This window comes from Oreochromis niloticus, linkage group LG12 (assembly GCF_001858045.2).
Source record: "Oreochromis niloticus isolate F11D_XX linkage group LG12, O_niloticus_UMD_NMBU, whole genome shotgun sequence".
Classification (NCBI taxonomy): Eukaryota; Metazoa; Chordata; class Actinopteri; order Cichliformes; family Cichlidae; genus Oreochromis; species Oreochromis niloticus.
The window spans coordinates 37,693,874-37,706,007 of NC_031977.2; the positions used below are offsets into that span (position 1 = coordinate 37,693,874).

A 12,134-nucleotide genomic window follows, 5' to 3' on the forward strand; every position below is an offset into this window, starting at 1 on the left:
GCGCCGCCGCTCACCGAGGACACTGCTTTGTCTGCGAGCTGCGCTGACACTGAAGCGTTACCAGGCCGACGAGGATCTCGTCTGCTTTGCTTCAACAGTGAAAACAGCTGGAAGAGCACATCTGCACACAAACATCAGCACATAAACATCTGCTTTTATTAGCACAGGTTCATGTTGGGGACGCAGTACGGTGGCTCCTAAGGACAAATGACACAGATGCAGTCAGGAACACAGCGGGGAGTCGGGGGCGTGTCCATGAGCAGCACTCGGGTTTCAAACTCGCAGCCCGGAGCGACAGAAACATGCGTGAAGCGGTGAGGGTGGAGCGGGCTGATGGTCGTTACTCTGCGACCGTCTGAAACGCAAACATCACGTCACAGACCGACGAGCACAGCGGCCAATCAGATGCAGGAGGAGAAGCTCGCTCACATGTCTTCATCATGTTCCATAAATTCACCATCGCTGCAGCTGCTCAACATCAGAGTCTTCTTCATCACTCCTCCTCTCCTGACTGACTGAACGCCTCCTTCTTCTTCTTCTTCTTCTTCTTCTTGGCGTCTCCGCCCTCCAGCCCGCTGGAGAACTCTGAGTGGAACATCTGGACCTCCCTCTGACCAAACCTGAGACACAGAGAGGAAGATGAGGATGAAGGTCGCCATCAGCTTCTCTTAAAAATACTAAAACTCCCCCCGTTGTCATGACAACAAACACATTAGTTTTATAATGTTTTATGTCTTTATATACGTCACACACACACACACCCCTACCTACCTACCTACCTTTGACCACATGACCACAGACTGTATATGAAAGCTGGACATCGCCGTGGCGACATCGTGCTGCGTCGAGGCCTCGCCTGAGCGCTTTTACTGTCGCCATCTTTGTGTTTGAAAGCGTTCGTGCTTCCTTCGCTTACACCAAGCACGTCGGGGCCGTGTGCTGACAAACGGCCCCGCCTCACTGTTTCTGGGCTGATACGCCGCACGCTTTGACCTCCTGACACGCTGTGTGTCTGTGTTCTCTCACAGGCTTGTCTAGAAGCCGTTGAGCAAACTTTTGCTTCAGCGATGGAGTCGTGGAGGTGAGCGTGCGCTCAGCTGGTGACTGCATCACTTCAAACAGTCACACCAGCTGGTCCAGGTGTGCAGCGGGTCCATCCCGACTCTGTGTGTGTTTCAATTAAGGTTAGGACCCTCGGCTGCACATTCCTCACTCACCTCTTCTTTCCAGTCAGCTTCTTCTGGTTCTGCTTCCGGGCCTGGTTCTGGTTCTTCCTGTGGCCACCGGAGGCCCCGGGACCGGCGGCAGCACTCAGACCCTGCGGAGCGTCTCTGAGGCCGAAGCTCTTGGCGGCGTGGCCCAGGTGGAGCGAGCGGATGTGGAAGATGTGTTTGAGGTGAGCGGGGTAGGTGGTGTACGCTCGCAGGAAGGACTGCAGTGCTGTTGACATCACAGTGACAGGTTAGCCAATAAAACAGCAGCACGTTCTCATCACTCTCGTCACGGTCTCGGCGTCGTTACCTTTCTTGGCAGCCTGTAGTGACCGAGCGTCCGCGTGGACAAAGTTCTCAAATTCGGTCTGAAGGACGGTTGCTCGCTCGCGGACTTCCTGCTCCAGAGCTTTGGACGAACTCTGACAGGAAGAAGAAAAAAAACATGTCAGACTCGCCCATGCTCCGGAAATCTGCCGCCTGCGCCTTGAGCTCCCTCGCCTCAGCGCTGGACGGGTTTAATAAAGCACCACATATGACCAGCAGGGGGCGCTGCAATGGAACGAGCCTATTTTTATCATGGACAGCTTTGATTTTCAGTGTGGTGCAGCGCCCCCTGCTGGGCTGCGTGGTCTGTGATGTCACTCATTGCTCTGACCCGTGTCAGGTGAGGACTTCAGACTGGGGTCATGGGAGGGGCTACTGTAAGGTGCAAACCTGCACAGAGGGCGTGCTCGTCACAGCGCTGCTGACACTGAGCATGTGTGAGCTGTGCAAACACAACAAATGATTATTTTTAGCTCCTGCGGGTCAAACGTGCGAGCGCTCACGTCCCTCACTGATTTACTCCTGTTTACTCCGACAGAGAAGAATCCAGAATTCCTGAATTTGGCATCATTTCATTGATGTGTTCAGACTGTGTTTGACTCAGCGGCTCTGCTCCTCCATCAGCACGAACATCGTCCCCACCGCAGCGTGCGAGATGCACCCACCTACCACCTGATGTCTGCTCAACAGATGTTTAAATAAAGGTCGACGTGGAGAGAGAGCAGCTGAAATCTGTTCTGACAGCTTCAGCGTGACGACACAAGCATCAGGTCGTCGCAGGTCACGCGTCATGGAAGTGGAAACATCAGAGGCTGAACCCGCTTCACACACGCTGTCGCCGCGGCGCTTTTGACTGGCTGACAGGAGCGACTTTAAAGCGGCGCACAGCAGGCGGTCTGGGCCAGGGTCACACTCTCTCAGAGTCCTAAAGCCTTTTAAAAATACTACAAGAGCCTCATTAAAAACACAGCGACACACACACGGGGATCGCCCGGCCGCCCCCGCAGGCGGGCTCCAGGCAGAAACGACACGCTTCCAGTGTCTGCAGACTAACGAGCAGGCTGGCGCCTCATCATCAGGGCACGATCTGCTCGCTGCTAAACACACCTTGTTTTTTAACCACAAGCGGTAAACTCCTGCTCACGCTCGCCTCACAAAGCTGCGGCACCAATCGCTAAGCCGATACCAGCTGGTCGGCTCGGACTGGTTGTTATGGAGGATTTCTTTGGACAAAAACCAGCGACCAGCTTCTGAAGCAGGTCACAGGTGGAGATCGGAGCCGGTGCTTGACTCAGCATGCCCTGCACCGCGCGCTAACAGCATCAGAGCTGATGGAGACCTCCACACTGTCCACATGGCCTAACAATGCCAGGTCTCCATGGCAACACATTCAGAGTCCATGATGGGAGCCTACATCCAATAACGTCAAAGGAGGCACCGCCTGCTGGTGCTATTCAGCTATTACAAGTTACCAGAGTTAAGTAAGATGCAGAGCTTGAATTGCTCAAGATGAAAAAATGTCAGAAATAAAAAAAAGATTTAGTGTCTCAGCCAATCACATCTGATCATCCAGCCTCACCTGCAGCCTCCTGACAGAAGTTTTCGGAAGTGACCTACCTTGCTATGGTACTTGCCCCGCCCCTTGTAGACATCATCGAACATCAGACTGGACAGGATGTCCTGCAGCTTCATCTCTGATAGGCTGAAACACAGAAAGCCCCACCCACATGGTTAAAACCAGCACTTATACCACCCAGCATGACACTGCATGTCAGCAAACCTGATGTTGTGATTGGCCAGCTCGGTGATGAAGGCGGTCTCAGCGGGGGTGAGGAAGAGGAGGCTGCTTCCTCGTGCTCCAATCCGAGCTGTACGTCCGACGCGGTGAACATACTCAGCCGCTGCGGTGGGAGGAGTGTACTGGGAAAAACCAAAAAGGTTATCAGTCATGTCCTGCTCGCTGATTGGCTAGATTCATTATGTAGGTGCTTGAGTATCGCGATCTGAGCCTGTTTATTCTGCACGCTTCCTCCTCCCCTCTGCTGTGTCGCCGCTCAGCAGCAGAAGCAGCTTCTTGACAGACAGCTTGTCTCCATGGAGATGACACCGTCTCTACTGAGCTGACCGGCTTTACGCTCAAAGCTCTACAGAGCAAACACTTGGCAGCCATCTTTGCGACACCTCTGAGCAATTACTTCAAAATTATTTCTGCATAAAACCCCTAGTGGACATTACACAAACTGCAGTGCTTATATATGCCAATGATCTGGCTCCTTCACTCATCAGACTCGCACAGACCAGGAAACCTGGGTTAGCGTACTTGTTTACAAACCCCGTCTTCTGCTGACAAACGATTCAAATGACACGTATCCGCCCCACACATGACCTCACTGCAGAGCTGCCACCCGATTGGCTACATCCACAAACCCATCACCACAAATTATTAATAAAGGCTCATCATGTAATCTGGAATCACAACCCCTGCTAACCCAATCTTAAGTCTTACAGTCGTGACTCTCACTCATGCCATCCTTCTCAGACAAAATAAATCACTCCACACCTGCTGCATCCTTCTGATTCATTCAATAACATAAAGTCACCTGAATAATCCAGGTGACCTGGGGCAGGTCCAAGCCCCTGGCTGCCACATCCTGAAACAAAGAGCACACAAAGGAAGCTTACATATGTATTACATCCAGTGTTGGGGAGTAACGGAATACATGTACCGCCGTTACGTATTCAGAATACAAAATATAAGTAACTGTATTCCGTTACAGTTACCGTTTAAAAAGGTGGTATTCAGAATACAGTTACTTTGTTGAAATAAATGGATTACACGGCGGTACTTCCCTGTTTCATATTGTCGCGGGTCAGGACTGTTTGGGTTTGTTTGACAGCTACGTAATGTTGTTCCAGGCGGCAGCATTACGGTTGCCATGGTTACAGGGTGACGCTCTCTCTCTGCGTGTTTCCTGGGTGAGAGAGCGCTTTTTTGTTGTTGTTGTTGTTGTGCTAAGCTAAAAGGCAGAATGCTACAGGCATGGCCCTAAAGAATGTAGCCTCATGGGCAGTGTAGTCCGTGCTGCAGGGAGAATGGACTACCATACCCGTTATGTGTCTGTGAGCGAGGGAGGGAGAGAAAGGAAAAGTCCGAGCTGTCACGGAGCAAAAACGGGAGCTGGAAGCAAGTAAATATAATAATAACCACTGCAGCCAAGAAGAGTGCCTGAGGAGCCCAGCTGTAAGTACGCTATTAAGACTCAACTGTACACTGTGTTCGTGTTTTCCTCCGGAAAAAATAAGTTCCGTTGGAGCAGCCTTTCAACGCCTCTCTCTGTCTCCCGCAAGCAAAGTTGACCCAGACAACAAAGTAAAGCTATTTTTCAGCTACCAGCCCGACACGGAACACACCGTATTAGCCAGAGGTCCCTTTACTACTGTTCGGAGCCGCGGACCTTCAGTAACAGTAATAAATCACAGCAATAGTACATTCACGTAGTTGTAAACAGCACGATAATATATTAAGTAATCCAAAGTATTCAGAATACGTTACTCTCATTGAGTAACGTAACGGAATACGTTACAGAATACATTTTGGGGCATGTATTCTGTATTCTGTAATGGAATACATTTTAAAAGTAACCTTCCCAACACTGATTACATATATGTACAGTCATGTGTTGTGTTTAAAATACAGTCTGCCCCCTGGTGGTCACAGCACACACTGCAGGTTAAAGGATACCGACCGTACAGAGCAGCACTCCCGACTGTGACGCTGAAAACTGCTGGAAAGCCTCTGTGCGCTCCTGGTGGGGAAAACAAACACGCATTTCACACTGAGAGACTGACAGCAGCAGAAACGGCGGCAAAACAGCGGCATTACCTCCTGCTTCATGTTGCCATGGAGACGCAGGAACATCAGTGGAGGTTTGTGATTGGCTGAGGGCCTGGAGAGGACAGCGATGAAGAGAGAGTGGAGGAATTCGACAGCCTCGCAGCTCGAGATGAAGACGATGAGTTTGTCGTTCTGAGAAAACTGAAATGAAAACATTGAGGACCAATCAGATTTTAGCTTTCGCTCTTCAGCTGCACATTCGGCGTGCCTTGTAGTTATCGTTACGACCACTTCCGGACTGTTCACCTTGCATTTGTCCAGTATGAAAGCAGCCAGGCAGACCAGTCTGACCTTACTGGGAACCACCACCACAAACTGCTTCAGAGCCTCAGGCACAGCAAAGCTCTCTGATTGGCTGGCTGCTTCGGGGTCACATGTTACAACGGAGGTGGTGGTGAGGTCAGATGAGGGAGCGCTGGACACGTGGATGCTGACCGGGTTATTTAAACACACGTCTGCTAACCGCGTCACACCTGAAACACACAGAGGAAGTTATACCGCCCTCTACAGGCCGAGAAAGGAACTACAGGAGGGGCAGCACAGCAGTGGACTTGCCATTTGTGAGCGTCGCAGAGAGTAGCACGTTCTGTCGGGCTGGTCCCGTAGAGTTCAAGCTGTTTAATATGACGGTCAGGTCCTTCTCAAAGCCGAGGTCCAACGTCCTGAACGCACACACGGACATAAAATTAAGTCCACGCTGCAGGAGGGACCGATCAAAGGGAATCGGAGTCAACTACGCCTAAGGGTTACCGATCAGCCTCGTCCAGGACCAGCCAGCGGACGGCGCTGAAGGCGATGCTCAAGGTGTGTTTGATATGATCCACCAGACGTCCAGGAGTCGAAACCAGGATGTTGATTCCTTTACGGATCCTGAAGACAGAATAGTATTGTTACCACAGCATCGCTTCAGACGCCACAGAGCAGCTGAGAACAGACTCCAGCAGCCCCGAAAGCTTCACATCTCTAAAAGCCTGGATCTGAGCTCTGCTGTGGTTTCACACATCTGAGAGCGCCACACAGCTTTGCTCTTTTTCCAGAGCTGATGGACGAACGTGCTTTGTGATCATACCTGGCCTTCTCTGCTTTCCTCTTCTCTCCTCCCATCAGGACACCTGGTACGATCCAGGTAAACGGCTGCAGAGAGAGAGACACACACCTGAGAGAGCGGGTCATGCAAAGCTCTCGTTTCTCTGTCAGCTGCTGATTTTTATATCCACATGCGAAGCAGGAAGTTGTTGGTGCTACAGACCACAGCAAGCACACACCTTTGAAAAACGCAGAGCTGGGGCCGTGAAGTCATGACTGAATTTTCAGAGCCACTGATTCTGGTGAATATTTGGACTTTGTGCTGGGTTGGTGGGACAGCTGTCCCTCAGGAGTCTATACTGGGACCCAGCCCTGCTTTGGGATCTATGCTGCCATATTCTCTGCACGACTATGCTGATGCATTTACTGTAAATGCAGTGAAGGATTTCCATAATCACCACATCCAAAGCACTATTTCATTCTTACAAAATGAATGTGGCCTTATCCCACAGTGACGCGAGCACTTCCCGAGGCCTCCGGCTGTCATTCCTGCTCCTGTGTGGACGTCAGGAAACCAACCGCTGTGCAAACATCGACTGCAGCGCTAAGCACACTCAGGTTTGTTTGGCTCGTCCACATATCGGGCGTTGCAGGGTGGTAAGCTACGCTGCACACTTCCTTCATTACTTTGGTCGACAATTGAAACAGAATGAGGAAAATCAGCTGGTGTGACGTGCTCTCGGCTCGGCGCCGCAACCTGGAATTTAGCCCGATGCACAAACCACATATTTATAAAAATCTTTGTAATGGCCACCGCTCCCTCGGTGGGTTCTCTGACGTTGTACCGCGTTCTAACGTTTGACTCTGTTTGGTGGGTTTGCTGTGTCTGTGGTGGGACCGGAGCGTGTCCATGTGACAGAGGTAACACCTCGTTTAGCACGAGCGCCTCCATCTGCTTTAGGGACTTTAACCATAGAGTACAATACGAAACAACAGCTGTGAATACTGTGTTACCTTCAGAAGTTTCTGGAAGGTCTGGAAGGTCTGCTGGGCGAGCTGACAAACAGAAGAAGAGCCAACCTTCAGCGTGTGAACAGGAAGTCACGGACGACACTACAGTGAAACGTGCTAATCCGACCAAACCTCTCTGGTGGGGACGATGACGAGAGCCAGAGGACCATCCGACCTGCTGACCTTTGGCTGAATCGACTGAAGACTCTGGACCAGCGGGACGGCGTATGACAGAGTTTTACCTGCACACACGTTTGGGTGGCTTTCATTAGGACATGTTGCTAAATGACTTTCCTCACAGTGTAATCGAATACAAATCTTCTTCCTCGTTACCAGTGTTGGGCAAGTTACTTTGAAAAAGTAATTCAATTATAGTTACTAGTTACTTCTTCAAAAAAGTAACTGAGTTACAATATTCTAAAAGTAATTAATTACTTGAAAAGTAACTATTGCGTTACTTTAAAAATAACGTTTAACCCTCTGGGGTCCAGGGTATAATTGGCCATTTTTTCACTACTCTTGATTTTCTCTCCACATTTTACCTTTAAAAACTATTTGCTTTGCCTTGTTTGGTATCATTCTTTTTAGCACAACCTCACGTGTCTGATTTTACAGTTATGTTCTCATTTTGTCATACTGTACAACCAGAATTGATCTAAAATCAGACAAAAACCATAAAATCAGAGTAGAAAAAGTTATATTTTTACTGTAACAACCATAAACATGTTTAATGAATCATATTTTATAACTTCAAATGCAAATATTAATCGTCAATTTTAAAATCCTATGCACAAGTTTTGCAAACAACAAATTTATTTGCATCCATTTACCTTGATTTTTTAAATAACCATTTCAAACTATTTAAAGAACAATCAGCTGTTCTTCAATAAGATGCCACACAAATTACTTGTGCCACTCCAGAAAAATCATTTCTGTCCACTATAAAGGAGAACATCACAGCCTGATACCTGCAGGTCTGACAGCAGCAGGTGTATCACTGCTGTTTCTACCTGGAGACAGCAGTCGCCTCATTGTTCTAACACACAACACAAAACTATCCACAACACTACACACTAACTACACAAGACAACACATTAACTACACACAACAAACACGCTAAACGTCACAAATCTCACATCTCAAAACTCGCCCTCTCTGTCTCTCTCCCTCTCTCTCTCTCTCTCTCTCCCTCCCTCTCTCTCTCTTTCTCTCGCCGTCACTCCTAAAAGTTTTTTTTGTTTTGTTTTTTTGCTCATAAGCAGAGAGTGCTTGCTAGCGCTAACGTGGCGAAACTATTGAGGAAAAAACGCCGCGTATATCTTGTTTATCATGACTCTGGTTTTACGTGGCCTATCGACACAATTTATAAACTGGTATATGTCACCTTGTTGCTTTGTCTTTAAGTGGTCATGTGATTGACTTACCACGACTACTTTATTCTTCCTCAGTCAAACAGCAGCACTCGATTGTTTTGCCCCCTGAGCTCCAGGTGTTGTGCTACACAGTGATCGTGATTACCGTCCGCGGGAGCGCGCAGCTGCTTAAAGCTGTAGCGTCCAGATTACTTACAGCTGCTTCCTGCAGCTGATATAAGATCCGGTAAGCTGAACACAGCTTCAACCGTCTGTTTGTTGAAAAATAGTAACGGACCGCGTTACCTTGTTAGTAACTGTAACGGCGTTGTAACGATAGGAATAGTAATTAGTTAGATTACTCGTTACTGAAAAAAGTAACGCCGTTACTTGTAACGCCGTTATTCCCATCACTGCCCGTTACAGAGAGTAATTCTGATCCTGCACGTTCATGTTTGAACATGTGACCTCCAAAAACAACACGACGCTTCAGGAGCTAAACTGGGCTGCATCGATATGCACGTACGATAAACACCCACAAAAGGCCCGCAGACACACGCATTAACAAGCCCGTCGGTCATCTGACCACAAAATCACCTGGACGCCTCCTGGCTCAGGTGACGTGTTTCATGTCCACCCAGAAAGAGACCCTCTCACCTGAGAAAACCTCAGTGTGACTGATCGACCCACAGAGACCTGCTGCAAGTCTGGCTGTATCAGGTACGACAGGTGACTCACCTGATCCTGTCTGAGAGCGGACCACAGCGTCACGTCCCGCCAGGAGAGCTGGGATAGTCTGCTTCTGTACACTGCACACGCACACGCACACACACACGCACACACAGTAAACAGCAGGACAACATTAAATCACAATGTGTGTACTTGTTTAGCTATCATTGTGAGGACCGACCTCTCTGTTGTGGACATGAGACGCCTTATGTTTAAGTATTTAAAAAACAAACAAAACAAACAAAACAACAACAACAACATTGCAATGTTCCTTTGAATAGTTTATACTTGTATTTCTGTTGCTGTGGGGACTCAGCATCTTCTCAGGTCCGCACAGTGTTGATCATCAGGTCACAGTCAGGTGTAGGTGTGTGTGTGTGTGTGTGTGTGTGTGTGTGTAAAAACCAACCTGGTGAGTGTAGAAATATTCATAACTTTGTTCAGAGTTGCCACCTAGAAGAGAGAAACAGCCAATCAGAGCAGCTGACAATGAAGCAGCGATGCTGAATGTGAGACAGACGAAAGTGTGTGTGTGTCTGTGTGTGTGTTACCAAGTGAGGGTGCAGGTCGAGGTCTGAAAACAAGTCAGAGGTAAAAATCTTCTCCTTCAGCTGAGCGACGGCTGGTCTGAAGGAAAGAAGACTCCGAATTACTGATTACTGATCATTCAGGAACGTTCTGCAGTCTGAGCCAATCAGAACCAGCCGAGAAGCTGGTTCAGTGAGCCAATGGGAGGCAGAGCTGCACCTGTGGATGTCTGAGATGTCAGGGTTGTGTTTGAACAGTGAGGAGGTCTTGATGCCGCCACGTCCTGTTTCCTTCGCTCCATCCTTCTTCTTCTTCTTCTTTGGGGTCCCGTCTGTCCCGTCACTGGGTGGAGCCTAAAAAAAAAAAAAAAAAAAAAAAATATCAGACAGTGCAGGGAACTGCAGCCTTTATTCTGTGGCTCTGTGCGGCTGACATGAGCGAAGGCTGTAACTAAAAAGTGAGGTTAGCGGGTTAGCAAGCTATGATGTCATGAAGGCAGCTTCCGTTTGACCTGTTAGATCACCATGGTAACTGCTTCTGAGCACATCACCTGGTTCAGAGTTTGCCTCTCAGTGTGACAATGTTTCCTACATGAATCGAGTCACTAACGCCACTGAATCAGCTGTTCCTCTGATAACAGTGGGCGGAGCTCTGCTGACGCTTTTAGTACAGAAGAAGAGCGAACAGTCCAGAGGCTGAAGCAGAAGGGCTTAACAGTGTCAGCGGTTTGGATTTACTGAGCCGGCTAACAGAGGACACCTGGATCGGCACCTGCAGGCTCCTCCTCCTTTGCTGCCACCTGCAGTATGAAGGTGCTCGTCGGAGGAGGAGCTGAGCCTCCTCTTCTCTGCTTTCTGCGGCTCCTCAAAGTCACAGAAACATCAAATGAACGCACTGAGAGAGAGACAGAGAGAGAGCTCACCCATGGCTGCTGAGCCTTCTGACGTTTCCTTCTGCGGGATGGCGGTGATGACGTCACGTCGCTGGAGATGTTCGGACACAACTGTTCATCGGATGATGACATCATCAGAGGTGTGCGTGTGTCCACAAACTGCAGGTAAACACAGAGCTGTGAGTCACTCTCACACCAAACGCCATTCAGAAACAGTTTGAAGAAGAGCTTCTCTTATTGGTTCAGCTGCGCAGCAGTTTACCTTCCGTCAGGTGTAAAACAGCTATGAGTTAGGCCCACGAGGAGCTTAACCCACCACAGAGCGGCGTGTTTAAAGTTCGACACGAGAGAGAGCGCGCGCACACACACATGTGTCTGTGTCGCCCAGCGCGGCTGCTACCGTTGGCCTGATGCTAACAGCAGAAGCTTCCGGTCTGCGAAGACCTTGCAGATTAAAAGAAAAAAGAAATTAAAGAGGAAAACGAGACAAATAAACACTCACCGTGAAACTCTCCACACGCACAGACACGCGTGATTAGGGCTTCCTGCTACGTCACAAACCCCGCCTTCTCCGCTCAGCAGCTGATTGCGTGGACATGCGCAGTAGCGTCATCTCGTTCCGGGTCTGCACGCTTGAAATGATTGGCTGTGTCCCAATTCAGGGTATGCACGCTTGAAGTACGCACACTACGCGTACTACGTACGGTGCGTACTACAAGTACGGGAAGTGCGGAAGTGAGAGGCTTGTGAAATGGGACGGTCTAGCCTTCGTCGCGCTGTTCAGGTTGCCTAGCAACCATGATACTAACCGCGAGAAACGTTTCATACAGCTTTGTGTGACAGAAATGAAGGAGAAAAAATGTTTTGTTGGTCATTCATTTTTGTCATGACATCACTTTGATTAGTTGAGACCACAGGACTGTAAAACATGATAGTTGGGCTTCATTTCTGTACTGAACAGTCATTTCAAGATTAGTTAGTAAATAATAATTAGCTAATGTTGTTCATGAGACTAAAGTCATCTCACTGTGGTAATGTTAATATAATATGGAGAATATTATATGTATTGTCAGATTACATATATATATATAAAAAAAAAAACACCCAGCACGCCCCTACGGGCGGTCTATCCTTCAAGCTCGGGTCCTCTACCAGAGGCCTGG

The 12,134-nt window shown here is 48.8% G+C and overlaps 1 protein-coding gene across 5 annotated transcripts; it reads right to left on the reverse strand.

Moving 5' to 3' along the window:
• Window positions 1-134: 134 nt before the first annotated feature.
• Window positions 135-11,616, reverse strand: ddx31 (DEAD (Asp-Glu-Ala-Asp) box polypeptide 31). 5 transcript variants are annotated; one of them, XR_267212.3, is made up of 21 exons: window positions 11,474-11,616; window positions 11,002-11,130; window positions 10,299-10,432; window positions 10,103-10,178; window positions 9,961-10,004; window positions 9,561-9,631; window positions 7,603-7,712; window positions 7,474-7,515; window positions 6,503-6,567; window positions 6,184-6,303; window positions 5,989-6,095; window positions 5,680-5,906; window positions 5,422-5,574; window positions 5,285-5,344; window positions 4,139-4,189; window positions 3,319-3,458; window positions 3,156-3,240; window positions 1,522-1,633; window positions 1,218-1,440; window positions 430-620; window positions 135-355 (listed from the first exon to the last, which is right to left on the reverse strand). XR_267212.3 is itself a non-coding variant. In XM_005460112.4 (20 exons), exons 2-20 carry the CDS (start codon window positions 11,104-11,106, stop codon window positions 494-496), a joined length of 2,052 nt encoding a protein of 683 aa, XP_005460169.1. In that variant the 5' UTR covers window positions 11,107-11,130; window positions 11,474-11,616; the 3' UTR covers window positions 135-493. The 5 variants fall into 5 exon arrangements, 4 of the variants coding, with proteins under 4 accessions (XP_005460169.1, XP_005460170.1, XP_005460172.1 ...); XM_005460112.4 differs by having other exon boundaries at window positions 135-620; XM_005460113.3 differs by lacking the exon at window positions 11,474-11,616 and adding an exon at window positions 11,234-11,467 and having other exon boundaries at window positions 135-620.
• Window positions 11,617-12,134: the final 518 nt, after the last annotated feature.

What these genes read in the sequence shown, in the direction of transcription:
- ddx31 (XM_005460112.4), bottom strand. Translation starts at nt 11,106, where the DNA reads ATGATGTCATCATCCGATGAACAGTTGTGTCCGAACATCTCCAGCGAC. An exon ending in TCGACCTGCACCCTCACTTG is followed by an intron (nt 10,005 to 10,102) that starts GTAACACACACA and finishes TCTCTCTTCTAG; the next exon opens with GTGGCAACTCTGAACAAAGT. An exon ending in AAGCTGACTGGAAAGAAGAG is followed by an intron (nt 621 to 1,217) that starts GTGAGTGAGGAA and finishes TCTGTGTCTCAG; the next exon opens with GTTTGGTCAGAGGGAGGTCC.